This window comes from Hyperoodon ampullatus, assembly GCF_949752795.1.
Source record: "Hyperoodon ampullatus genome assembly, chromosome: X".
Classification (NCBI taxonomy): Eukaryota; Metazoa; Chordata; class Mammalia; order Artiodactyla; family Ziphiidae; genus Hyperoodon; species Hyperoodon ampullatus.
In genome coordinates this window covers 93,917,847-93,944,945 of record NC_136913.1, presented here as the reverse complement: position 1 = coordinate 93,944,945, position 27,099 = coordinate 93,917,847, and the positions used below count along the sequence as shown (strand labels likewise).

Below are 27,099 nucleotides of genomic sequence, written 5' to 3'. Positions count from 1 at the left end.
CAATAAGTATACATTTGATGTAATGTCTTTGACACACTTTTTGAGATCAATTATATATATATATATTTTTCTCTATACGGGCCTCTCACTGTTGTGGCCTCTCCTGTTGTGGAGCACAGGCTCCAGATGTGCAGGCTCAGCAGCCATGGCTCACGGGCCCACCTGCTCCGCAGCATTTGGGATCTTCCCGGACCAGGGCACGAACCCGTGTCCCCTGCATCAGCAGGCGGACTCTCAACCACTGCGCCACCAGGGAAGCCCCAATTATAATTATTTAAATACATATTCAAATAATTTAACAAGAACTTTTTTCCCCTGATACAATGATTATCACTTTATTATTAGAGCAAGAGAACAGATTGCTTCTTAGTATTTAGCCCAGAGAGGTCAAACCTGAAAGGGTGAAGAAGCACAGGGTAACCATCTCTCATCTGCTGGTGCTGGAAGCAAGGTGGGAGTTTCTGTCTATCTTCCAGACATCCACCTCCTCATTTCAGTAGCTGAAGATTCGCTGTGGCTACGTAAGAAGCTGGGAAGTGCAAGAGACGACTCCTAATCTTTCTGCTCCTAGATTCCATGATTGTTTTAGTTCTTTCTGGGGAAGGGGTATATTGTTCACTTGTTTGTTTTTTTCTGAGAAAAGGTGATTGGCTCAGTCATGATTGCTATCAAGTTTGTATGCTGTTGGCATATCAGGCACTTGCTGACTAGAAAAGTTTTATGTGATGAGTTCATGTTCTTCTGGTGCCAGATGGAAGACAGATCTCCAAGGTGAGTTCCCACTATTCTATATGCTCAGAATCTCGAAATCTTCCTCCAGGTCAAACTCCTCTAGGTGTTCAGTAGAGTCGATGAATTCTATCATCGAAAAGAGGAAGAAAAAAGCTTGACACTTTGGCTCAAGCAGTCAATAAGTTACTCAGTAGTTAAGACCATGCATTTTTAATTGCTTTGCTACAGAAAAGTTTGTGTAGAGGAGACTTATAGGTGGGACCACTGCTGAGTATTAGCAATTCTCTATAAAGAATCAAAATAGGTTTAAGGGCCAAGATGTGGGCGTAGAAAGACCCTGAGCTCATCTCCTCTCATGAGCACACCAAAATCCCAACTATCTGCAGAACAACCATTGATGAAAAAGACTGGAACCTACCAGAAAAGATCTTCTACAACTAAAGTCATAAAGAAGGATCCACAACATGACAGGTAGGAGGGGCAGACTCACAATATAATCAAATCCCATACCGCCAGGGTGGGCGACCCACAGACTGGAGAATAATTATATCACAGAAGTTCTCCCACAGGAGTGAGAGTTCTGAGCCCCACATCAGGCTCCCCAGCCTGGGGGTCTGGCACTGGGGGGAGGAGCCCCCAGAGCATTTGGCTTTGAAGGCCAGTGGGGCTTTACTGCAGGAACCCCATAGGACTGGGGGAAATACAGACTACACCCTTAAAGGGCGCACACAAAAATCTCATGTGCACTGGGACCCAGGACAAAAGCAGTGATTTGATAGGAGCCTAGGCCAGCCCTAGCTGCTGGGCCTAGAGACTCTCCTGGAGAGGCAGGGGGGTGGCTGAAGCTCACCCCAGGGAATACACCCTGGTAGCAGACATACCAGGGAACATTCAACTACATGAACACTCCTGGTGGCTGACATGTTGGATCATTAGTGCCAAGACCTGGCCCCACCCGACAGCCTATAGGCTCCAGTGCTGGGACACCTCAGGCCAAACAACCAATTGGGCAGAGACACAGCCCCACCCATCAGCAGACAGGCTGCCTAAAGAAGTCCTGAGCCCACGGCCTCTAGACAAGCCCCTAGACATGGCCCTGCCCATCTGAGGGCCAAGGCCCAGCTCCACCCACCAGTGGGCAGGCCCTGGCCCCTCCCACAAGGAAGCCTGAACAAGACTCTAAAGCAGGCTCACCCACCAGGGGGCAGACACCAGAAGCAAGAAAACTACAATCCCAGAACACAGGCCAGACCCTATCCTGGGACCAGCTGGCACCTGACCCTGCCAACTAGCAGGCCATTGCAACCTCAGGGACACCCCAGACCCCATACCCAACTGTATCAGAAACAAGCCCCCCCTTACCAGTGATTTGAAATGAGCTCTGGGATCCCTGGGCCCAGGAGCCACACTCCAGGAAACAGCTCTGCCTGCCAGTAATCCAGCACTAACCCCTGCCAGTAGTTGGGCAACAGCCCCAGAGGCTTCGGGACCCTGACTCTGGCCACCAGTGAGCCAGCACTAGCCCCGGGGCCCCCTTGGATTCCACAACCAGCCACCTCATGACCAGGCCCCACTAAACAGCAACCAGCAGCATCTGCACAAGGCAGGGCCTGGCAACCAACCAGACTAGAAGCCAACTAAGCCTAGCAGACCACCCACATAGTCAGCCCGCCACAACAGAAGGAACCACACAGCCCTCTTAGGGGGAACACCTAGAGCATATAGCTTGGGTGACAAGAGAGGAGTGCACTGCTGGAACACATAGGATGCCTCCTACGGAGGGCCACTTCTCCAAGGTTGAGAAATGTAACTAACCTACCACAGACATAAAAATACAGATAGCAACTTAGACAAAATGAGGCAGCAGAGGAACAGGTTCCAGACAAAGGAACAAGATAAAACCCCAGAAAAAGAACTAAGTGAAGTGGAGATAGGCAATCTACCCAAGAAAGAGTTCAGAGTAATGGTCGTAAAGATGATCAAAGAACTCAGGAGGAGAATGGATGCACAGAATGAGAAGCTAGTTTTTAACAAAGAGAAAATACAAAGAACAACCAAACAGAGATGGAGAATACAATAACTGAAGTGAAAAATACACTAGAAGGAATCAATAGTAGACCAAACGATATAGAAGAATGCACCAGTGTGCGGGAAGACAGAGTAATGGAAACCACTGCAGCTGAACAGAAAAAAGAGAAAAAGAATGGAAAGAAATGAGGACAGTTTAAGAGATCTCTGGGACAACAACAAGTGCACTAATATTCGCATTACAGGGGTCCCAGAAGGAGAAGAGAGAGAGAAAGGGCCTGAGAAAATATTTGAAGAGATAATAGCTAAAAACTTCCCTAACCTGGGAAAGGAAACAGGCACCCAAGTCCAGGAAGCACAGAGAGTCCCATATAGGAGGAACACACCAAGACACACTGTAATCAAACTTACAAAAATTAAAGATAAAGAGAGAATACTAAAAGCAGCAAGAGAAAAGCAACAAATAATATACAAGGGAACTCCCATAAGGCTATCAGCTGATTTTTCAGCAGAAACTCTGCAGGCCAGAAGGGAGTGGCACAGTATTTTTAAAGTGATGAAAAGGAAAAACCTACAAGCAAGAATACTCTACCCAGCAAGGCTCTCCTTAAGATTTGATGGAGAAATCAAAAGCTTTACAGACAAGCAAAAGCTAAACGAATTCAGCACCACCAAACCAGCTTTACAATAAGTGTTAAAGGAACTTCTCTGGGTGAAAAAGAAAAGGCCACAACCAGAAACAAGAAAATTATATAATGAAAAAGCTCACCAGTAAAGGCAAATAAAGGTAGTATATCATACACAGACAAAACTAGTAGGGAGGTTAAAACACAAAACTTGTAAAGTCACCTGTGTCCACAATAAGCAGTTAAAGGATACAGAAAACAATCAGATGTAAAATATGATATCAAAAACTGTAATCGTGAGCGGAGGAGAGTACAAATACAGGGTATTTAAAATCCACTTGAAATTAAGAGATCAGCAACTTAAACAATCACATTTATATACAGACTGTTATACAAAAACCTCATAGTAACTGCAAACCAAAAACCTATAATAGATGTGCACACACAAAAGAAAAAGGAATCCAAACATAACACTAAAGGTAGTTATCAAATCACAAGAGAAAAAAAGAAGAAAAGGGAAAAAAAGACCTACAAAAACAAATCCAAAACAATTAACAAAATGGCAATAAGAACATCCATATCTATAATTACCTTAAATGTAAATGGATTAAATGCTCCAACCAAAAGACATAGACTGGCTGAATGGATACAAAAACAAGACCTGTATATATGCTCCCTACAAGAGACTCACTTCAGATCTAAAGACACATACAGACTGAAGGTAAGGGGATAGAAAAAGGTATTCCACGCAAATGGAAATCAAAAGAAAGCCAAAGTAGCAATACTCATATCATACAAAATAGACTTTCAAATAAAGACTGTTACAGGAGACAAAGAAGGACACCACATAATGATCAAGGGATCAATCCAAGAAGAGGATATAACAATTGTAGATATATAGGCACCCAACATAGGAGCACCTCAATATACAAGGTAAATATTAACAGACATAAAAGGAGAAATTGACAGTAGCACAATAATAGTAGGGGACTTTAACACCCCACTCACATCAATGGATGGATCATCCAGATAGAATATCAATAAGGAAACACAGGTCTTAAATAACACATTAGACCAAATGAACTTGATACTCTACAAGAGCATTCCATCCGAAAGCGGCAGAATACACATTACTTTCAAGTGCACATGCAACATTCTCCAGGATAGATTACATGCCAGGCCATAAAACAAGCCTTGGTAAATTTAAGAAAATTGAAATCATATCAAGCATCTTTTCCAACCACAACACTATGAGATTAGGAATCAACTACAAAAAACAAAACTGCAAAAAACACAAACATGTGGACGCTAAACAATATGCTACTAAACAACCAATGGATCATTGAAGAAATCAAAGATGAAATTAAAATATACCTAGAGACAAATGAAAATGAAAACATGATGATCCAAAACCTATGGGACGTAGCAAAAGCAGTTCTAAGAGGGAAGTTTATAGCGATAGAAGCTTACCTCAGGAAAAAAGAAAAATCTCAAACAACCTAACCTGACACCTAAAACAGGTTAGAGAAAGAAGAACAAAGAAAACCCCAAGTTAGTAGAAGGAAAGAAATCATTAAGATCAGAGCAGAAATAAAATAGAGACTAAAAAAACAATAGAAATGAATGAAACTAAGAGCTGGTTCTTTGAAAAACAAAATTGATAAGCCTTTAGCCAAATTCATCAAGAAAAAAAGGGAGAGGGCCCAAATCAATAAAATCAGAAGTGAAAAAAGAGAAGCTAAAACCAACACCACAGAAATATGAAAGATCATAAGAAACTACTATGAGCAACTATATGGCAATAAAATGAACAGCCTAGAAGAAATGGAAAAATTCTTAGGAAGGTACTATCTCCCAAGACTGAACCAGGAAGAAATAGAAGCTATGAATAAGCCAATTACCAGTACTGAAATTGAATCAGTAATTTAAAAACTCCCCACAAACAAAAGAGCAGGACCAGATGGCATCACAGATGAATTCTACCCAACATTTAGACAAGAGTTAACAGCTATCCTTCTCAAACTATTCCAAAAAGTGCAGAGGAAGGAACACTTCCAATCTCATTCCATGAGGCCACTATCATCCAGATACCAAAACCAAACAAAGATATCTCAAAAAATAAGAAAATTACAGGTCGATATCACTGATGAACATAGATGCAAAAATCCTCAACAAAATATTAGCCAACTGACTCCAACAATATATTATAAGGATCACACACCATGATCAAGTGGGATTTATCCCAGGGATACAAGGATTTTTCAATATCTGCAAATCAATGTGATACACCACATTAACAAATTGAAGAATAAAAACCATACGATCATCTCAATAGATACAGAAAAAGCTTTTGATTAAAGTCAACATCAATTTATGATAAAAACTCTCCAGAAAGTGGGCATAGAAGAAACATACCTTAACATAATAAAGCCCATATATGACAAACTCACAGCTAAACATCTTACTCAACGGTAAGAAGCTGAAAGCATTCCCTCTAATATCAGGAACAAGACAAGGATGTCCACTCTCGCCACTTTTACTCAACATAGTTTTGGAAATCCAAGCCACAGCAATCAGAGAAGAAAAAGAAATAAAAGGAATCCAAATTGGAAAGAAAGAAGTAAAACGGTCACTGCTTGCAGATGACACAATATTATACATAGAAAATCCTAAAGATGCCACCAGAAAACTACTAAAGCTCATCAATGAATATGGTAAAGTTGCAGGGTACAAGATTAATATACAGAAATCTGTTGCATTTCTATACACTAACAATGAACTATCAGAAAGAGAAATTAAGGAAACAATCCCACTTACTATCACATCAAAAAGAATAAAATACCTAGGAATAAACCTACCTAAGGAGGCAAAAGACCTGTACTCCAAAAACTGTAGGACACTGATGAAAGAAACTGAAGATGACACAAACAGATGGAAAGATATACCATGTTCTTGGATTGGAAGAATTAATATTGTTAAAGAGACCATACTACCCAAGGCAATCTACAGATTCAATGCAATCGCTATCAAATTACCAATGGCATTTTTCACAAAACTAGAACAAACATTTTTACAATTTGTATGGAAACACAAAAGACTACAAATAGCCAAAGCAATCTTGAGAAAGAAAAACAAATCTGGAGGAATCAGGCTCCCTGACTTCAGGCTATACTACAAAGCTACAGTCATCAAAACAGCATGGTACTGGCACAAAAACAGATGCATAGATCAATGGAACTGGATAGAAAGCCCAGAAATAAACCCATGCACTTATGATCAATTAATCTATGACAAAGCAGGCAAGAATATACAATGGAGAAAAGACAGTCTCTTCAATAAAAGGTGTTGGGAAAATTGGACAGCTACATGTAAAAGAATGAAATAAGAATATTCTCTAACACCATATCCAAAAATCAACTCAAAATGGATTAAAGACCTAAATGTAAGACCAGATACTATAAAACTCCCGGCGGAAAACATTGGCAGAATACTCTTTGACATAAATTGCAGCAATATTTTTTTGGATCCATCTCCTAGGGTAATGGAAACAAAAGCAAAAATAAACAAATGGACCCTAATTAAACTTGAAAACATTTGCACAGCAAAGGAAATCATAAAAAAAATGAAAAGACAGCCTATGGACTGGGAGAAAATATTTTCAAATGATGTGACTGACAAGGGATTAATTTTCAAATACACAAACAGCTCATACAGCTCAATAGCAAAAAAACAAACAACCCAATCAAAAAATAGTCAGAAGACCTAAATAGACATTTCTCCAAAGAAGACATACAAATGGCCAACAGGCCCATGAAAAGATGCTCAACATCACTAATTATTGGAGAAATGCAAATCAAAACTACAATGATGTATCACCTCACGCCAGTTAGAATGGGCATCATCAAAAAGTCTATGAATAATAAATGCTGGAGAGGGTGTGGAGAAAAGGGAACCCTCTTACACTGTTGCTGGGAATGTAAATTGGTGTGGCCACTATGGAGAACAGTACGGAGGCTCCTTAAAAAACTAAAAATAGAGTTACCATACGATCCAGCTATTCCACTCCTGGGCATATATCCTGAAAAGACGGAAACTCTAATTTGAAAAGATACATGTACCCCAATGTTCATGGCAGCACTATTTACAACAGCCAAGACATGGAAGCAACCTAAATGCCCATCTACAGGTGAATGGGTAAAGAAGATGTGAGATACACACACACACACACACACACACACACACACACACACAATGGAATATTACTCAGCCATAAAAAATAATGAAATAATGCCATTTGCAGCAACATGGATGGACCTAGAGATTACCACACTAAGTGAGGTAAGTCAGAGAAAGGTAAATACCATATGATATCACTTATATGTGGAATCTAAAAAAAATTATACAAATGAACTTATTTACAAAACAGAAACAGACTCACATACATAGAAAAAAATTTATGGTTACCAAAAGGAAAGTGGGGGAGGGATAAATTAGGAGTTTGGGGTTAACAGATACACACTACTATACATAAAATAGATAAACAAGGACCTACACTGTATAGCACAGGGAACTATATTTAATATCTTATAATAACCTATAATGGAAAATAAACTGAAAAAGTATATATATAACTGAAACTCTTACTGTACACCTGAAACTAACACAACACTGTAAATCAACTATACTTCAATTAAAAAAAAAGAATGAAACTAACTGGACTTGTTACACGGTCCTATTCAAAGTGATGATGTTGAGTCTCTGTAAGACCTTCAAGGTACCTTTTGAATTACCCATGGCCTCTGATTTGTCTTCTGAACCAGACCATGAAAAAAAGAAATTCTAGTCATTTTGATTTTGTATGGAACTTTTGCACAGAGCTCATTTTTTTTTACTATCATTCTTTGAAATTGGTAAATATCAGTTCATCAGAAGAAGCACCATTGCTTGATCAGTGCAGCTGAGTAGAAATTTTTCATTTCCACGGAAAACATGACCCACAATTGCTTATGTCTCATAAAACAACTGCTATCTATGGGTCTGCTGGCCAGAGAGCTTCTGAACAACAGCTTACCTGCCCCCGTGGTTGTCACTTCTGGCTTGGCTGGAGGAACAAAGGGAGGCCAGTGTGATGGATGTTTCTGAACTAATTCAAACATCCTTAAATTTTCCTTTAGAATTTCCTGAGGAGACATAGAAACAGTTGTAAACACTGCAGAGTCACTACATATCTGCCCAGTTGGCAGTATATGACTCCAAACCCTAAGAGAGTGGCCTGGTTGTTGAAAGGTGAAAGCAAAGGCTTAGCAAATACGCCCATCCTCTACTTGACCCATCTGAAGACCCAGCTCTCTTCAATTCTAGATACTGTTGGCCAGGAAGGAAGGACACTGGAGGGAGGATCTGATGAAAGGCCAGTACTCACTGCCCATGCTCCATCATGAGGTCTTACGCCAGTTGCATGGGACCAACTCAATTTAGGGGTGAGATGTTCCTGAAGTGCTGGCTCCAAAGAAATGTTGGTTAGTCAAGTTAAATCTGCCCCCAAAGAATATTGGTACATATTGGCATGGTTTCAGTTTCAATCTAAGATGTATGATATATGTCCTAATTTAAATAGCATAGTCTTATCAGAAAATTTTCTTTCTAACGTTAAATGTGATATACAGTTTTGCGGCATTCTGAAATGTAAGTAATGCCTTTAGAAAATAATTCTCCATTATGTCTCAGCCAATTATTAACTGGGGTTTCAGATTCAGCTGGGGACTTTAGTGTTAATTATTTGTTCACCTGTGAAGAAAAATCTTCCCTCCTTATACTTACAAGAGGCTCTGAGATCCCATCTCTCCAACCCCTCCGTTTTGCAGATAAGAGAACATGATGTCTCCTGCCACCCCATTCAGGGCTCTTTAAACTACTCCCTATGATTTCCCCTCATTCTTTCAATAAGAGTTGATCAATATCTTCCACATAATTGGCATGTGTTAGAAGCAAAGGATGAGGGAGGCAGATACAAAAGTTGTGAGCCAGCAAAATGATAAATACCCTCTGACATAAAATGCCAAAAAGAAAGAATAACTTGCTTTCGTATTTACACAGATTTCTGCAAACTGTGTTTGCTTTAAGTGGCAGTGTGCCTATATTTTATATAAATAAGACAGTTAATAGAAAGGCAAGCCCCTTAAACAATAATGGAACACATTAAACTGTAAATGGACACGAAACAAATAGAAAAGTAGTTTGGCTTCTTCAACCATCTCTGTGTTACAAACAGAGTAAGGAAGAATTTAGGCTGAGCTATATGAAATTGGCATTTTGAAGTTAAAATGGTAGAATATTAGTTGAATATTTCATTGACTCATGGGCTCAATGAGATGGAACATTCAGTAGTTAAAAATATCGCTCACCTGACACACTAAGCATATTGCAAACCAAAGTTTTTCTTTAGTTTCTCCAAAGTTATGTACAATTCCCCACATCCTAGTTTCTTTCTCTTGCAATAAAGTCATATCAGGCTGGATTTATGTTACTATGAAAAACCATCTTGAAAAGGAATTATATTGAATAACACTTGTTTTTTAAGACTAAGAAAAACATACATCTTTACCTTCTGAACAAGGCTACACCAGCTATCAAAGTCTTTTTCTTCTTTGCAGAAAAATCCCTTGGGGGAAAGCAAAAGAAGACAACTTAGAACTGGTCAGGGGCACCCAGGCAGGCCCTTTGTATTGCAAGATGGTGCCATTGGCCCAGAGTTGTGAAGTAGGATGTGGGCCACTTCCTTTGGATGTGTCCTCCCAGCAACAAGGAGGAAGAGTGTCTGAGCTTATCTCTCTCCTAGATCAGTGCCTCACTTGGACACACACATCTGCTCATTCATCTTCATATTTTCTCTCTCTCTCTGCCTCTTTCTCTTATTCTGTCCCTTTCCCTTTTACCCTGTCCCTTTCCCTCCCTGATCCTCTCCCTTCACACTGTGAGATATAGTAACTTGAAAACCAATCTCCAAAGCACAGGGTTACTTCCATTACATTCAGTGCACAAATATACCTACGTATAAAAAACAATCCATTAAAACCAGCAAACAAAAGCCAGATAGTACTTTTAGCTAGAGGCATTACTTAACAAGGTGGCTTTAACCTTAAGGAAATTATCTTTTAGAATAAAGAGGTGGTGGTGGGATGAATTGGGAGATTGGGATTGACATAGATACACTAATATGTATAAAATGGATAACTAATGAGAATCCGCTGTATAAAAATCAAATCAAATAAAATTCAAAAAAAGAAGTCAGGGACTTCCCTGGTGGTTAAAAAAAAAAAAAAAAAAAAGAATAAAGAGAACCATCAGCCTCCTTCCCCATCCTCAGAACCATCCTACAGCACTAAAAGAACTGTCCAAAGCAAGAGGAGGACTCTGTCAGCTCTCTGTCACTTGCCCTCCAACAATCAGGTTAAACTGGTAGAGAGGATGCAGACAGGCCTCAGAACAACTGGCTAGTTCCCAGGCAGCTGTCCCTTCCATGTGTGGACGGCAGTCACATTTCCAGCAGGGGAAAGCCTGCAGCTTCCTGGATTGTGTGCAATGTCCAGAGGAATGGACATTGTCCACCCAGGAGGTCTTGCCTCCTTTTCCCTCCTTCCCTATGTCTCACCTTATTCCCGGTGCCTGGATGGCAATATTTAGAGGGAAAGAAGGAAAAGGGGGGAAAGATGGTAACACTGGTCATGACTAACATTTCTAGAATGCTTACAACATGCCAGGCCCTGTGCTATGTGCCTTACACATAGTGTACTCATACAGCCATGCAAGGAAGGAACTACCGTTTCGCCCACTGGAGGGATGAGAAGGCCGAAGTTCAGAAAAGTTAAGGGACTCCCCCTAAGTCCATGGCTGGTAAGCGGCTTCGATCCTAACTCGGCTTCAGGGCCCATTCCTTCCCCACTACACCACACGACACTACGTCTTGTGGGGGCAGGGAGCAAACATTCTTTTGCCGCCCTACCTAACAACCTGGATAACTTCCAGGGAGCCAAACTGTGATAGGGCAGCGTTGTATCTCTTGGGCCACCCAACCTTCAGATACCCACCAGTGCTACGGAAGGATCCAAGCTCAGGATGTTCATTCGCTGTGGAGGTTGCAGACAATGGAAAGTCTGGTCGTCAACCGTTCCATTCTCCTCAGTGTCAACAAAGGTCTGGGTTGTGTGAGGGTCCAGGAAAATGAGCTCATCGCCTGTTTTGAATGAAACATGCTTAACCTTCGAAGAACCACCGGCCCTGGCCGCACTGCTGTCCTTGGGATGAGGCGCTCTGGTTGTCCTAACCCCTCCCTTGGTGACAATGAGAATGAGATGACAGAAAGCCGGAAGGAGGGTGACCATGCTTGAAGGAAGCCACCCACGCCCAAAGCCAATCATTCAATGCGAAGACTTGCCCTAGCATTTATATCTCCTCAAAGCCCAAGTCCAAAAGTGGGAAAGGCACAGGTTTGGGGAAAGGGGGGAATGAGCGACCACAGATGACATGGCGGGCTCGGTGAGCAGCAGTAGCCAAGAGGTGGTAGGTGGAATCACCAGGCCATGAGTCAAGGTGCCATCAGGGAGCTTCCTGACCCTTTCAACACTGGAAAGCCTCTTGCTCTAGACCATTGGTTCTTAGACCTATGGTCAAAGAGCACATCTGGGAAGGAAAAAGGCCTTGGCCTCCAAAAGAAATGGGAATGCTGACTCTGCCATGGATGAGACACCAGGGAGCTGACTTCTGGTCTTGATTTGCTAGCAAGTTAGTCATGGTTAGCAAGTCAGTAATTCGTGTCAGAAAGCACTGCCTTGGTCACAGTAATATCAGTACAGATACGCCTTGCTGGGAAAACTCACTTTGAGATTGGTCGACCGTTACAAATTGGAGAAAAACGCTGCTTCATTAAATTGAAAAAGTCTAGCCCAATAATGATCTGGGGGGAGTTTGGGATAATAAACTCTCTACTTTTATCTAATGTTCAAAGGGTTGAGAGTCCCTCTAATGCTCAGCAGCAGCATACTGAGTAGGCTGACGTACCTAAGGGGTCACCCCAACCTCACTGTCCAGGCCTGAGAACCATCTGGGCCTCTGTGTTCTAGACTGGGTTAAGCAAGCAAAGAGAGAGATCTGCCTGAGGCAGGAGGATGGGGTGAGAAGGGACACCCCGAAGACACTCTCTGGAATGGCATCCAGGATTCTTCTGGGTACATCTAAGTGCTTCTGTTGGCAAAAAGTGTTTCTGATGTCTGATGCCAAGTTTAACTTATCTCTGTCGCAGACCTAGGACAAACCACTTCACTCTGTCTTAATTTTCTTACTTTTAAACTGGGGTCACTGGGTCTGTTCCAGTTACCTCACAGGGTATTATCAGAATGAGAAGATCTCACCTCTGTGAAATGCTTAAAACACAATACAAACGCAAGGTAGTCATAGATGTACCTTGCTGAGACTCGAAATGATTTTCCTACAAATATATGTTTAAGAGCATATGGAAATCAATGCCCCCATATGGCTTGCTTTAGGAAAGTCAAGGTACATACTCCCCCAGACCACAGGCGGATGAGACCAGTTATATCAAAAAAGTCTCAAGGCTCAATGAAGAGCAACAACCAGGATGTTTAGAGGAAAGCCTACCTAAGACCACAGAAAGGGAAGGGGAGAAGGAAGCTGTGCACGAGAAAATGCGACTCCAAAGCAGGATTAGGACTGAGCGTTCTGCCAGGTTTGAGTTAAGGTACTGGGAATAATAACAGTGTCCTCTCTGACTCTGGCCCTTTCCCGTGTGTGTGTGTGTGTGTGTGTGTGTGTGTGTGTGTGTGTGTGTGTGTGTGTGTGTGTGTGTGTGTGTGTGTGTGTGTGTGTGTGTGTGTGTGTGTGTGTGTGTGTGTGTGTGTGTGTGTAGTGGAGCTTTGTGGGTTGCCCTATTTCTGAGAGTGCTTAAAAGAGATACAGTAGATCAAAAAAGTCCTAGAAATGATATGGGGACTAAATCAAGGTCTCTAATGAGGCCCAAGAAGAAGTGGCAGGCAGGTCCACCATCTGCAGACACTGGGCTCATGCGACGTATCTCCAGGTGGCACCCTCCACCAAAGTGCAGGGGACAAACATTCTAAGCAGAAAAAAATCTCCCAGCCAGTCTCTCACCCTGGCCATAGTCTTGTGCACCAGGAGCTTCTCCCAGCTTCCCACCGGGCAAGAGGGCACTCGGGAAGCAATGTGGTGTGGTGGGCAGGGATGGCCAAATTGGGATCGAATCCTGGCTTTGCTACTTTTGAGCTCAGTAACCTTGAGTAAACAACCCCTCTAAGTCTTCCGCTAGGTATAAATGGAAATAATGATCTCTACCTCACAGGGGTGTTGTGCTAACTCTATCGATCAATCAATCTATCTAAAGCTATACATCTCTACATAACTATCGATATTAATCTATATCTCTCTATACATGTATATATGTTTTAATATATAATTATATATTATATAATATAAATTATATATTTATATATAATATAGGAAATATATTATAATGACAAGTAATATATATATTTTATACATGGAGCGAGAGAGAGAAAGAGGGGGAGAGAGATTGAGAGAGAACCTTCTGCAGAGTCCCTTGTTCAGAAAATGGCAGTTCTCATCTGTCCCCTCTCTTCAGACATTCTGCCAATCCAGACTCTCCCCACCCGAGCCTAATACAGTAAGGGGGTAAGTCAGATAGTGGGAGTTGAGGGGAGTTTGGAGCCTCAAGTGAAGGTTAAACAAAGGATTTATGGACATTAGCGGACAAATGGGCACTATGTAAACCTCTGTCTTGGGAACTGAGGATTGCCCACACCTCTTTCAAAAGTAGTCCAACTCCACCAATGTCTCCCTGACCCAGTGGCCTCAGGAAACAGGAAGGCTATCTATGCCAGCTTGGCGAATTCTCTCTGGGTAACTTGGGATAAAGGAGGCCAGGGTGCCCAGGATTCACTGAGATCCCTCCAAAATTATTTTCCAGTGTTTCCACCTTTTCCTCAAGCACGGACAATAGGAAATAGATTTTTGCTACATTTTCTTTGACAGGAACCCAAAAGCTTAGAAACAGAGAACATCTAAATTTATAACACTCTAAATACTGGGGTTTGTACTTAGAAAAATAAAAGCCTCCACTTTCCAAATGTTCCATCAAGCTGTAGTTCTCAGGATTGACCAGTAGATGGCAGCATACGAAAGAGCCCCAGCAACTGTGGAGAAACCCTACCTTAAAGAGAGAAAGAGCGAGCAGAGGAAAGAGGTGCTGGGGTCAGGCTGGCTCTTTTTGCTGACTGCTTTCCTGTGAGGGGACAACATGGTGAGCTGGGGGTCAGCCCTATCTTCCATAAAGGGAACTTGAGACTGAAAGAGGTGACACTCTTTTCCTGCTGGCACACAGCTAGCCAGTGGGAGACTGGCCACATACAGGGCTGGGTCTGTTTCCACCCGCCCCACCTCCATGAATCTCCGAGGAGATGAGGGGGAAGGTGACCAAGCCCATCTCACTCAGTCCTCTGCACATGCCTCAGGCCATTCCCCACGCCTGCTCTGGCTCTCCCTTGCACTCTAAGCTCATAGCTTCCTCGAAGCCCACTCCTGCGAGAGGTGTCCCGTATCCCACTTCCCTCACCGCATCACTCCCTTACTCTGCGGCACTAAGCAGGTGTCTAGGCCCTTGGTACTCAAAGTGTGGCACCAGCAGCACCGGCACTACCTAGTTAGAAATGCAGGCTCTCAGGCCCCACCCCAGACCTGCTGAACCCACATTATAATAGGCTCTCAAGGTGATTCATGCGCACATTAAAGTTTGAGAAGCACTGGGCTAGCTCCCCTCGTGTGCCAAGGGCCTTAAATGTCACTGGTCACAGCTAGTGAGTAAGGTGGCTGGGTTTCCAGAGGCATCTACTGAGGCAGGTAATGCCGGGCTGCTCATCAGGATCCACATTAGGAGGTTAGTTGTTTTAAGGCTTAGCCTCCAGTATCAGGAAAGGGATACCTCTGTCTTCACCTCCTCTTATTCCCACCAGAGTCAGGGCTCTGAACAATAAGCTTAGCAGCCCAAGCTGCATGAGCCTGGGAAGCCAGAGGACGGCTCCTAGCCTGAACGCCCGAGCCCCAGTGAGAGGGGTATCGGCAAGGCCAGGGGAGTGAAGCCCTGCCACCCTGGGCGCCACAGGAAAGAGAGACAGGTGCTGAAGCAATGCTATGACCTTGGGGCCATCCAGTGGGAAAGCAGCCATGGAACCATCTTATCAAGAGGCAACGAAGCAGAGGCACTGAAGGGGGATCTGCTCTCTGTCAGGCACAGGTAAACGTTACTCTCCAGGCCAGAGACAAGATGAGCTGCCCAGAGGCCACGGCGTCTCCAGGCTAGGTGAGGGCCCCCTAAAACTGGAATTGCCTGGTCTCCCGTGCAGACCTTCTGCCCACCCTCCCCTAGCCCATGATGACTTACTTGTGATTCCTCTTTTCTTACCTAAGAATCCTATGAAATAATAGGCGTTATTTGGTTTTCCTCCTAATGCCCCTAAAGACTGTGGCATCTTAAAACACTCCTGGAGGGAAAGAGAACGCAAGATTCTCAGCTCATGTGTGGACTGCTGCTCACGGATCTCCGTGCTCACATGGCGGTGGGATGGGCGGGCAGCAAGCGGCTTGGGGAAAGGTGCGACTTACTTTGAAGGCGTCGACATAGACAGGATTGATTTGGTTTATGCCCAGGCGGAGGGGCACAATGAGCAGCAAGGGTTTCCAGGCTGGAGAGCAGGCAGAGGGGCCCTTACTCTGGGTCGAAGCATTCAGAGACTCAGGGGGGCTCTCAGCAGCTGTTTCGGCACTCAAGGGGATGGTGTGGCACATTTTTTCTAGAAACAGAAGACAAGAGGGCTGGGTAAATAAGGGACATCCAGCCCTAGGAGATGTGCCAAGGGCAAAACTAAAGGAGACCTCACATGACAGCCGCTGCCTGGAAGGCCCTTCCCCCCACCAGCGGGGCCCTGCTGCACCACCTCCTACAGGAAGCCCAGGCCACTCTTCCAGCCCTTACTTCTCCTCCTTCTGGCAACTGAACACTCACTTACCTCTTGTCAGATATTACGGGCTCACTGGCAGAATCTCATTTCTCAACTAGACTGCAAGGGCCTTGGAAACAGGGACTGTATCTGTTGGTCCCTCTAACCCCGTGGCGGGGAGCACAGGGGGGCCGCCACAGAAGACCTGTCAGTGGTTTAACTGATTACCCGCACTTGGGGAGTCCTGCAGGGAAAGGGTCTGGTGCCTCACTGAGGGGCAGCAGAGATCCTCTAATTGTTTTCTCCCTTTCAGAAAGCTGAAAGGGAAGAGAAGAAGGGGCGCAGGGAATGATTAACCGGAGCCCTGTGCTCCCCTGTCCTGCTAGACGGGCAGGCCAGAGAGTCGGGGGGCAGGGGAATGGGTGTGTGTGTGTATCTTCTTTCTCTCTTTCTCCCTCGCTTTCTGTCTTTCTCTCCCACCACGCCCCACACACATTCTGAATGGTGAGGAAGAACCTCATCACCCAGCCACCCGAGAAGGTAAACTGGCCCGGGACTCACTGATATCTTCAATAACCACGGTGTTATCCATTGAAACATAAACAGCCAAGGAATTCCATTCATCAAATAAAGCAAGTTTTCTGCAAAGCAACATACATTGAAGTCACAATTGGGGAAGATGGACGTCTCGGCAGGAAGCAGTACAACCTATGTATGCCCAGCGTTCCTGAAGTTACCGAACACTGAGCCACAGAGAAGTTGGGATTCAGGTCAGGTCTGGCTCCCTTGACTGAGCTCTGGAACATTCTATGTCCAGGGACCTTGAGAATGCCAGAGGCACTGTTTCCACACCTCAAAAATAAGGCCTGCTTTACAAAATGCAAAAGGCTGACTTGCAAAATGATGGTACTCCTACTGGGCGAAAGAGAGAGGTTACCAGTGCATCTTCTCCCAAGAGATTTTGTTTTCGTTTCTTAAATAAGAGACATTCTGACTTACTCCCTTTTTCAAAAAAAGAAAACTGTTATTAATATACACATATATAGATATATATTTGTTGAGGAGCATACATAATACAAACAATAAGTTCTAGGGAAATCCAGGGAGGTGGGGAGAGAGAGAGAGAGGTGATCTCTTCTATCCCTTCCCACATGCGGTAAGGATGCTGTCCCAGGAGACTTGGGCCGCAGATGGCTTCAGTGCCGGGCCTTGCTGGTCAACAGCTGAAGACAGAGCATGCTGAAGTGCATGACTTCAGAGGCGATTAGAAAGAAAACCCCTTTAAAAGAGAGATTATCTGATGTCTGAGTAAAGTACCTTGTCTATTTCTCCCTTATTTCTTTCTCCTCTTGCCAGTTTGAAGAAGACATGTTTACCCTGGCTACTCTGGAATTCTGCAGTAAAGCCCAGTCTTAATGGCCGACAAAACAAAACAAAACAAAACAAGACAAAAGACACATTCTCTCCCAAACCAAAGTAACTCCCAAGAAGAGGTTAATTACCATTATATTTAAATTTCATTTAATGTAGTATCTTTCCCCCAAAATAATAATGACGACATCATCATCATCTACCGTTGTTAGTAACAATCACGATGACTCAGAACCCACTTAAATTCTTTAAAAATGTATGTTTCCATTTGCTTGTTGTTGGGAAGCTCAAAATTTAGAAGAAAGAAGCAAATTCTGAGGGATGTCATTTATAAACCAACCACATCAAGCTAGGTTTTGGGCTCGGCACAGCCATTCTAATCTTCTACACTTTCTGCCCTGGGTTCCTACAGTGGCTCCCGAAATACCACCAGATCCTCACTCAGCAGATCAACAACACCCCAAAAACCACTACAGACCAAGATAAGAAAGTGGTCTCAGAGAGGCTGCACTGTTAGCAAAGAGTAATGCAAAGATACAGGTTTCACTCGGGTCCCCAGGAAGTCCAGACTACTCCCCTCAAAAGCACATTTACAAAGCATTCCAGTTCATTGAAGGTTGGCTAATAATTGAAACAGTGCCCCATCTGTATTTTGCATGGAGCAGGTCCCATCATCACACGCCAGAGAGCCCAGGAATTGAAGTAGCTACCAAAGGAGGCTAGACGGTTTCAATTTTCTGATGCCTAAATCCAGCCCCAGATTCTATCTGCCATTTTCATTCATTCATTCATCAAGTATTTATTGAGCACTTACATGTGCCAGGCAGTTTCATGTGCTAATATTACAGGAGTGAACGAGGCAAATACAATCTCTGCCCTCATGGAGTTCTCATTTGGTGACAGGTTGTCAGAAAGGAGACTGACAATAGGTGAGATGGCCTGCAGGTGTAGGTGCTGATGCCACTCACCCCATTCATTTCCAAAGCATTGGTCCTGGCCTCTCCATGTCGCCTCTTGCTGTGGGAGGTGAATTCTGAGACTTAACAGGACAATTGCGAAAGTACCATGCTGGGGTACCTTGAGTCTCCTAAGAGATGACAAACTGATTCTAAGACTCCCTTGAGGTTTGTCTCCTCCAGTAGGTGGTGAGGTCCTTGAAGCAAGAACTACACCTAGTTTATTTCTGTGCACTCAGTACTTAGGGCAACAGAGGTACCCAGTAAATGTTGAATGAATCAGTGAAGATTTTTTTTTTATACCATACAGGGTGGGAGTCTGTGTCTTGCCGAGGCTGCCTCAGGCTTCCCCGCTTAGTGTAAACCCTTTGGCTTCAAAGTGACCCTCAGGCTGACGGCTGAGCATGTGAGCACCAATCTACAAGTGGGATACGGAATGAGTCCTGAGGGGCCTCCCCATAGACTGGTACCAATGACTATAACTGTGATTTACCAAGACAGCTGCCCACACACATTACACATGTCAAAGAACTATCTGAGCAAAATGGTACAGATGTTTGGTGGCTTAGTGGGATGGCAGGAACAGCTGGGTTGATGGGATGTTGAGTTGGTGGAGGGAGGCATAGGAGATGGTAGAATAAGGCGCATGCCAGACTCTCTTACTTACTTTAACACCTGTGCAACTGTATTTGGTCCAAACCATTCGCCAATTGATTTCCCTTCTCCTACACCCATCTGTGCTGTTTTTATGTGGAAAAATAATAAACAGGTTAGCAAACCACAAACTCCTAAGTTTTTGCGTAAATAAGTAGATGGGACGACTTAGTAGAGCCACATACAAAGCAGGGGACAAGAAAAGCAAGTACAGCAGTGTAAGCTGAATTTCACATACAGTGTTCCTTTCCTCTTAATTGAACTACAGAACAGAGAGACAGCCTTTAAACTACTCATGTGACCTTACCCATTTGATGGATAGAGTAGCAACAATCTTTTCTATCTAGGAAGCACTGTAGGATTCGTTGGTATTCTTTGGGTTGTTCTTTCTGTTTCTCCCAGTTCCAGTCTTTTTAGGAAAAAGAGAAAATGAGTTAAAATTGTTTTTATAACTGCTTGTTATCTCTGCACTCTTACTGTGACTACGAGGTTAGAAGGAAAACAAAGGAGTTACATGTAGAAGGTGGGAGCAATCAGGTCAGAACATTCCTAAGTATCTTTAATGTTGAGGACCAAGACATCTGGAAACTGTTTTCTTTCAAAGACTCAGTGGGTATAAAGTAAAAGCAAAACAAGAAGTTGACCAAGGAATTGACTTAGCCCACGAGCTTGAGTTGGATAAATATTACATGAAGACAGTGTCACAAGGCCTTTCTGGTCAGCTACTCAGTGAACAGGAGGTCACCACAAAAGCTGGCAGTATATCCATGTCTCACCCAGACGCTGTTATGTCTCATGTCCACATAGACAGCAACGGCTTTGGTCCGTATATTTTGGCAGCATTGCCAACAGAGTCTCATGGGGGGAAGTGCTCTTCTGACACACACCTATTCCCAGGAGAATATACACAATTTGCAACTAAGGAAGCTTTTTTTAAAATTGCATGCTGCCATTTTTACACAAGCTTTTCAAAAGGCCACAATGAGTTTTGAAAAAAAAATACCTTTGTTATCAGGTGTTCCAGGTTTCCTTATGACCAAAACTAAAATAATTACATCTGTGGGGATCCCACCTGTGCCTCAGGCACAGCCCACCCCCCCAAATCCTATAGGGGTTGCTTATTGCTTACTGAGGACAACTGCACAAACTCTCGTTGGGGCTTCCCTGGTGGCGCAGTGGTTGAGAGTCCACCTGCCGACGCAGGGGACACGGGTTTGTGCCCCGGTCTGGGAAGATCCCATGTGCCGCGGAGCGGCTGGGCCCATGAGCCATGGCCACTGAGCCTGCGCGTCCGGAGCCTGTGCTCCGCAACGGGAGAGGCCATAACAGTGAGAGGCCCGCGTACCGCAAAAAAAAAAAAAAAAGAACTTTCGTCGTCACTGCTGTGGACAGGATGCACTATTCCCATTCCCTCAGCTCTACGAACTCTGTCTAATGGGACAGATTTCTGAGACTTAGTTTGCTTCCAAGACAGAAATTTCTCTCCTGAGGTTTTAGAGAGCATTTGAATTCACAACTGAAATCGACTTGAAGCCAAAGGCCAGTGTCTCCAGAGTCTTTAGTTCTCTTCGCTTCTAGTATTTCTGAAACCAAAGTTTTAAACTTCGTATCCAGCAGTCTTCAAAGGGTGAAGAACACCCAACTGTTTTTCATCAGCTACCAAACTGTCCAAGTCTGGGGGAAATCCTGATTAGCTGGCTTCTAAGTACCACTAAATATTTACTGATGACAGTGATAAGTGAACACCCCACCTCAACTGTAAAACAACCGAATAGGAAACACTCCAAAATACTTCTTTATAAAATTACATCTTCTCATTCGTCTTAGCTACAAGATCTATTTCCACATTCTTCCTGCTACTTGCTTTTATATTAAGACAATTGATATTGCTGACTGTGGGTTTTTCCCCCAGTTTGCTTTCCACAAAATTCACTTCCAGAAGAATCATCTTGAAGTGTTTCATAAATGAGAAAGTTAAACAGTAAGAACGATCTGCTCCAAGAAGTATGTGTACAGTAGAAAAATCACTGGACAAGGAGTCAGAAGACCTGCATTCTATTCCCAAATCAATCGATGCCTTCTTGCTGTTTGACCCAGGGCAAGTCACCTTACTTCCTGAGCCTCAGTTTCCTCATCTGTAAAACAGAAATTATGATACTACCCGGGGAACACAGGCACAGGATATCCTGAACTCTGAAAAAAAGGCACGAAGCCCTAAACCCTCCCCAGCCCCTTCCCCAATCTTCTCTGGGAACCGCAGGAAGATGTGTGAGGTTGCGTAGTCCCGGACAGGGAGCGACGTTTTTGTACCTCTGAATCTCAAGGAGCAACAGCCGATGAGTTCAGCAGCCCAATCTCATCCAAGGTGTTCTTTCACTCCCTCATCCCCAAGGCAAACCAGACTTTCACCCAAGTGCCTGAACTGGCATCTACCCAAGGTCAGCCTACAGATGCCGACAGGGAAGCACACGCATGTCTTAAGAAAGCAAGACTCGAGAGTTCCAGCTGTGATTACTGGAAGGTTCTTAATGAAGCAGCCTCCTGAGGAAGCTGATTTAAGGATTTCTTCATCATCGAATGGACACCATCAGTGAACCCAAACCAAAATAGCTCCCTCATTAGGCACTTCCTTTAGGTCACTGACATCCTTCACTAGGCAGATATTTTAAATGAGGTCAAAAAACAGACTTACCACCACACCCTTCTTCCTGCTCCCTTTGTTATCTGACCTGTTTAAGGACTCACGCGAACAATAGTGAAGATGGAAACTCTAAATGATACACCTGCCTCAACGTTCATCTGTCCCAGGAAAATAAGTCTCCGGCTTGGTGAGTCACAAGGAAATGCCGGCTGTTTCCTTCTCACGAGAGGTTTTGCCAACTTGTCAGCCCCACTACTTGGACTTGCAGAGAGTACTTCAGGACCTGCAGCTCTGTTCCCTCGGCACCAGTGCTAAACTACCAGCAGCAACTGCGACTGCAGAGGTCTCCGAGGCAGTTTCCAGAACAAATTTAACTCACCCCTGCCCAAGTGTCTGCAGATAAGGGCTTGAGCCAGCATCATTTGTCCACAGCGTAGCATACATCCCCAGCCAGCGTCTGACGAAGGGCCCGTTCCCCCTGTTGGCAAAATGGATGGGGATGAATATGAGTTCCTTGAACTGCCCTTTCCCGAAACATCAGCATATTTGGGAATCATACAAGACAGACAGGCACACATACTCGGAATAGAGAGGCAAAAGATATAGCCAGACATCAAACAGGGTTTGTTACAGGGTGGAACTTGCAAAGATAATGCTGAGTTAACCAAAACAGGTTCTATGGCCAAAGGAAAACAAACAAATGAACAAAACCTGCCCCTTATGTTTTCCGCCTAGAGACATCCAGGTATACGTGCAGTTTGGGTACATGACTACCATGTATGACTACCAACACTTAGTCCATGCCATGTCATCATCTGCTTGACTGAACCTGACTTTTCACAACTCACTTCTCGGGGAGGGCAATCTTACCTTAGTTAAGGAATAAATGCTACCAAACTTGATTATCAAAATGGTCAAGGAAATCTGGAAGGCTCTTGACTGTTCTAAATATGCATTATGAAAGTCTGAACAGTAAGAGGGAGAATGTAAAATAGAGGAAAGAGTCCTAGATTAGGCATCAGAAGACCAGTCTCTAGTTACCTAATCCAAGTCTCATCTGTAGACTGGGGATAATAGCACATGCCTTGCCTACTATTAGTGGATATTGTAAGAATTAAAAGAGAGAGTATAAAAGTGTTCTACAACCCACTCAGGACGATGTAAATATTTGGTGTTATGAGTATGGTCATAATTAAAAATACCACTAATAAATTAGAAATGTACTACCTTTTTAAAAGGCACAAAGCCAGTTAATAAGACAACGGGTTCCATTTTAAGAACACTTGATGTAACAAAAATCCCATAAACGTGGCCAGGGTGAGCTCAATATCCTTTTTTCAAGGTACCAGTGAAATGAGATAACTTAGATGGCGGAGGAGACATTCTGCTTTCATTGCTTCATTTCTAACACGGAAGTGGAAAAGTATGCTATAAGCATGGTTTCACAAGATAAACTGTAAAGGGGGTCATCAACCACATAAGACAAGTGGGCCAAGGTGGCCGCTCCTTTCCTTTTGTTGTGGGGACTGAAGGAGAGTTGCTACAGCAAGATGGGGAAGGTTGAGCCAATTTGTGAGCTGGAAGGGGAGTCCTTTGGCTCTTGCTAATGGTGGGATTATGGACCAGATTAGTATGGAAAAGATGCAAGGAAGCCCACATAAAAAAAAGATCATCTCTTCCAAAACACTGTCAGAGTTGAACTGCAAATGTTTTCAAATCTTGCAAAGATCTCTTCACCCAGAAAAAAGTTTAACAGTTTAGAATCACTGGGTACTAAAGATTGTTCTTTTGTGTATTTTGCTCAGGTACTTCCTGTGGAGAGCAAAAAAAGAAGAAAAAATGTCTGTGTGAACTTCACTCTTTGCACTTATCAGAAAGGTTTATTTCACTCCAGTTACTAGGTCCAGTCCTGGACCAAAATCAGTCAGACAGGTTTCCTCTTAGGAGAATAGCTTCCACCATTTGAGTTTGGTGATCCTTTCCTACAGCACCACGAGACTAGGAAGAAGTCACCCTAGCAAACATTTCACAAATTTTCTCTGGAGGGATCCTATTCACTTAGCTCATTGAACTGTCCTTTTTTCTAGACAGCAGCTGGTACTCTTAACTGACTAGAATTAGTTCCAAGAAAGTCCATTATAATTCATCTCCCAGTGGCAAGATGTTTTCATCTCACAGGGAAAAAAAAAAAAGCAAAGGAATTATTTTCTTTCTTTCAAGGTACAGCCATCTTTAATAATCAAATAGCTCCACAAAGCAGTGGATTATAATTTAATAGATACTGTCCAAATTAAAAGCTTGACTTTTTCCTTGCTCTTAGAATTAAAACAAGTAACACTTCTAAGTGCCTGAACACTTGGAGGTGGTTGGGCTCAAAAGTATACTGGCATTACACATTAACACCCTGGAACCATACATGATGAGGCACGTCGGCAATGAGATTTCTGGATGAAGCATAAGACTTAACTACTCTGCCACATTAAATTATTCGCCATAGTGAGCTGTTAGTTCTGAGGTTTCCATGATGTCACTGATAACCTCAGGAAAGCTATCTACAAAGAAGAAAGCACAGTATAATAAATGATATACCTACCAATTGGTGAAAATTTCCTTCTGTATGTAAACCATAGACGAGCACTTATATCAGACAACAGCTTAGATTTTTCTGTAATTAAATGTGAAATTAAAATTAAATCATTGTATCCCATCTGAAGATATCTGCCTTTGATTTCTGAGCCAGCAGCAAACTCAATTTCAAATAACCAGACAATTCCATTGTTATGAGGCTAAGGGAAATTCATAGGAAACCCAATCTCATTTTAGCCAAATAATTTCAGCACTTCCTCCCACCTATGTTTTGATCAGAGCTACTGGCTAGTACAATGATGCTGAGTGGTTCCTGCCTCCTTCTCACTGAGAGCCAAAGCCCCAACAGGTACTTAACCCTGGGGTCACATGGCCAAAAGACAAGGACTAGGAAAAGCGAGGATCCTGGATAACCTGCTAACAAGGCAATCAGCCCCTGCCTGAATGATGATGGTTGGTTGGATCTCTTATCAGCATCCACTGTCTGTTATCTAAAACTAGGGATGGGTCGTGTGTGTGTGTGTGTGTGTGTGTGTGTGTGTGTATGTGGGGGGGTACACACAAATGTTTAACAACGAAGGAGATGTCCCTGCTAAGCAAATTAAGTGTATAAGAAATTTATCAATACTACCTACTGCAACTGGCATTTGTAATCTAAATGGATGTATAACATCACAAATGCTTTTGTATATTTTTTTCCAAAGCATGGTTTCTTGTATTTTATGGCATAAATTTACTTCGATGGCCACAAATCTGGCATCCACATGTCATCTGTACTTAGATGTGGTTCCATCTTTCTTAGTCTTCTCTCTCCCCCTTCTCAACAACACATCTATATTTGTATTCTATAGAGAACTTATAGCCATTGCACTTTAAAAGAAGAAAAGGAAGTTCAATTTTAGCCAATAGTCTCTATTTTTTCTCCTGCCTTTCCTTTGAACAAATCAGAAAGTTGAGCTGTCTGGATTTTCCTTCCCCTTCATGTTGCCGGTGCCTAGCACATTATGGGAAGCAGACGTAAAATGGTTAAGAGCAAGACTTCTGGAGCCATATTCTGCCTGGGTTTGAACCCTGACTCTACTACTTACCAACTGTGTGGGCTTGTCACTTAACCTCTCTAAGCTTCAGTTTCCTCATCTGTAAAATGGGGAGAATGATTGTACCTACTTCATAGACTTATGAGTATTCAACAAGATAACACTACAGGGAAAGTAGTAGCTTACATGGTACAGTATGCAGTAAGTCTGAGGTAAATGTTAGCTGTTATTATATTCCCTCCTCTCAAATGCTCACGCCACTCACTCCTTCCTCTGATATTCTCTATGTCTTCCAGCTTGCCTATATGCTAGAAAGTCTGGGGAAAAGTTGTATAGACATTTTAATAATAATTTCACCTTGAAAGGCCTTTTCCAGTCTAACGTTTGAAAATGGGCATATTTGAGGACATGGAAGCAACCTAAGAGTCCATAGACAGATGAAATGGATAAAGAAGGTGTGGCACATATATACAATGGAATATTACTCAGCCATAAAAGGAAACAAAATTGAGTTATTTGTAGCAAGGTGGATGGACCTAGAGACTGTCACAGAGTTAAGTAAGTCAGAAAGAGAAAAACAAATACCGTATGCTAACACATAATTATGGAATCTTAAAAAAAGTGGTTCTGAAGAACCTAGGGGCAGGACAGGAATAATGACGCAGACATAGAGAATGTATTTGAGGACACGGGGAGGGGGAAGGGTAAGCTGGGATGAAGTGAGAGAGTGGCATGGACATATATACACTACCAAATGTAAAATCGATAGCTAGTGGGAAGCAGCTGCATAGCACAGGGAGACCAGCTCGGTGCTTTGTGACTACCTAGAGGGGTGGGATAGGGAGGGTGGGAGGGACATGCAAGAGGGAGGAGATATGGTGATGTATGTATATGTATAGCTGATTCACTTTGTTATAAAGCAGAAACTAACACACCATTGTAAAGCAATTATACTCCAATAAAGATGTTTAAAAAAAGAAAATGGGCATATTTGGCAACTTGGGGATCCCTGTTGTCATGGAATGCTGAACTAGAAGAGATCATCTCTAGTCCCCCTCCAGTTAATTACTGGTGAAAGGAGTTAAGATCTGGAAAGAGAAAGTGAATTATCCAAGGTAGAAGAGCCAGAATACATAAGGTCTCCTAACTGCTATCACTAGGTGTTCTCGACTATTCAAGATTCTCCAATCAAAAGGATGAAGTCAGACTCAGATGGAGTTAAGAGATGCTAACTTCCTCTCCTGCCTTTTTTTAAAATTTTTTAATTTTTTAATTTCTTGGCCATGCCACATGGCATGTGGGATCCTAGTCCCCCAGCCAGGGACTGAACCCACGCCCCCTGCATTGGAAGCACAGAGTCTTAACCACTGGGCCGCCAGGGAAGTCCCCCCTCCTGCCTTTTGATCAGCTTCTTCCTGTCCCTCC

At 43.2% G+C, this 27,099-nt stretch overlaps 1 protein-coding gene across 2 annotated transcripts; it reads right to left on the bottom strand.

The window, feature by feature from the left end:
- Window positions 1-321: 321 nt before the first annotated feature.
- On the bottom strand, window positions 322-22,506 carry ATG4A (autophagy related 4A cysteine peptidase; the record flags this gene model as incomplete). Of its 2 annotated transcripts, XM_079727619.1 has the most annotated exons (10): window positions 322-858; window positions 8,458-8,566; window positions 9,991-10,047; window positions 11,474-11,619; window positions 15,895-15,973; window positions 16,095-16,282; window positions 16,991-17,070; window positions 19,424-19,496; window positions 19,718-19,819; window positions 22,431-22,506. In XM_079727619.1, the coding sequence occupies 10 exons, from the start codon at window positions 22,489-22,491 to the stop codon at window positions 788-790; spliced, it is 966 nt and encodes a 321-aa protein (XP_079583745.1). In that variant the 3' UTR covers window positions 322-787. The 2 variants fall into 2 exon arrangements, with proteins under 2 accessions (XP_079583745.1, XP_079583744.1); XM_079727618.1 differs by lacking the exon at window positions 15,895-15,973 and having other exon boundaries at window positions 16,202-16,282; window positions 22,431-22,491.
- Between the last annotated feature and the right edge of the window lie 4,593 nt (window positions 22,507-27,099).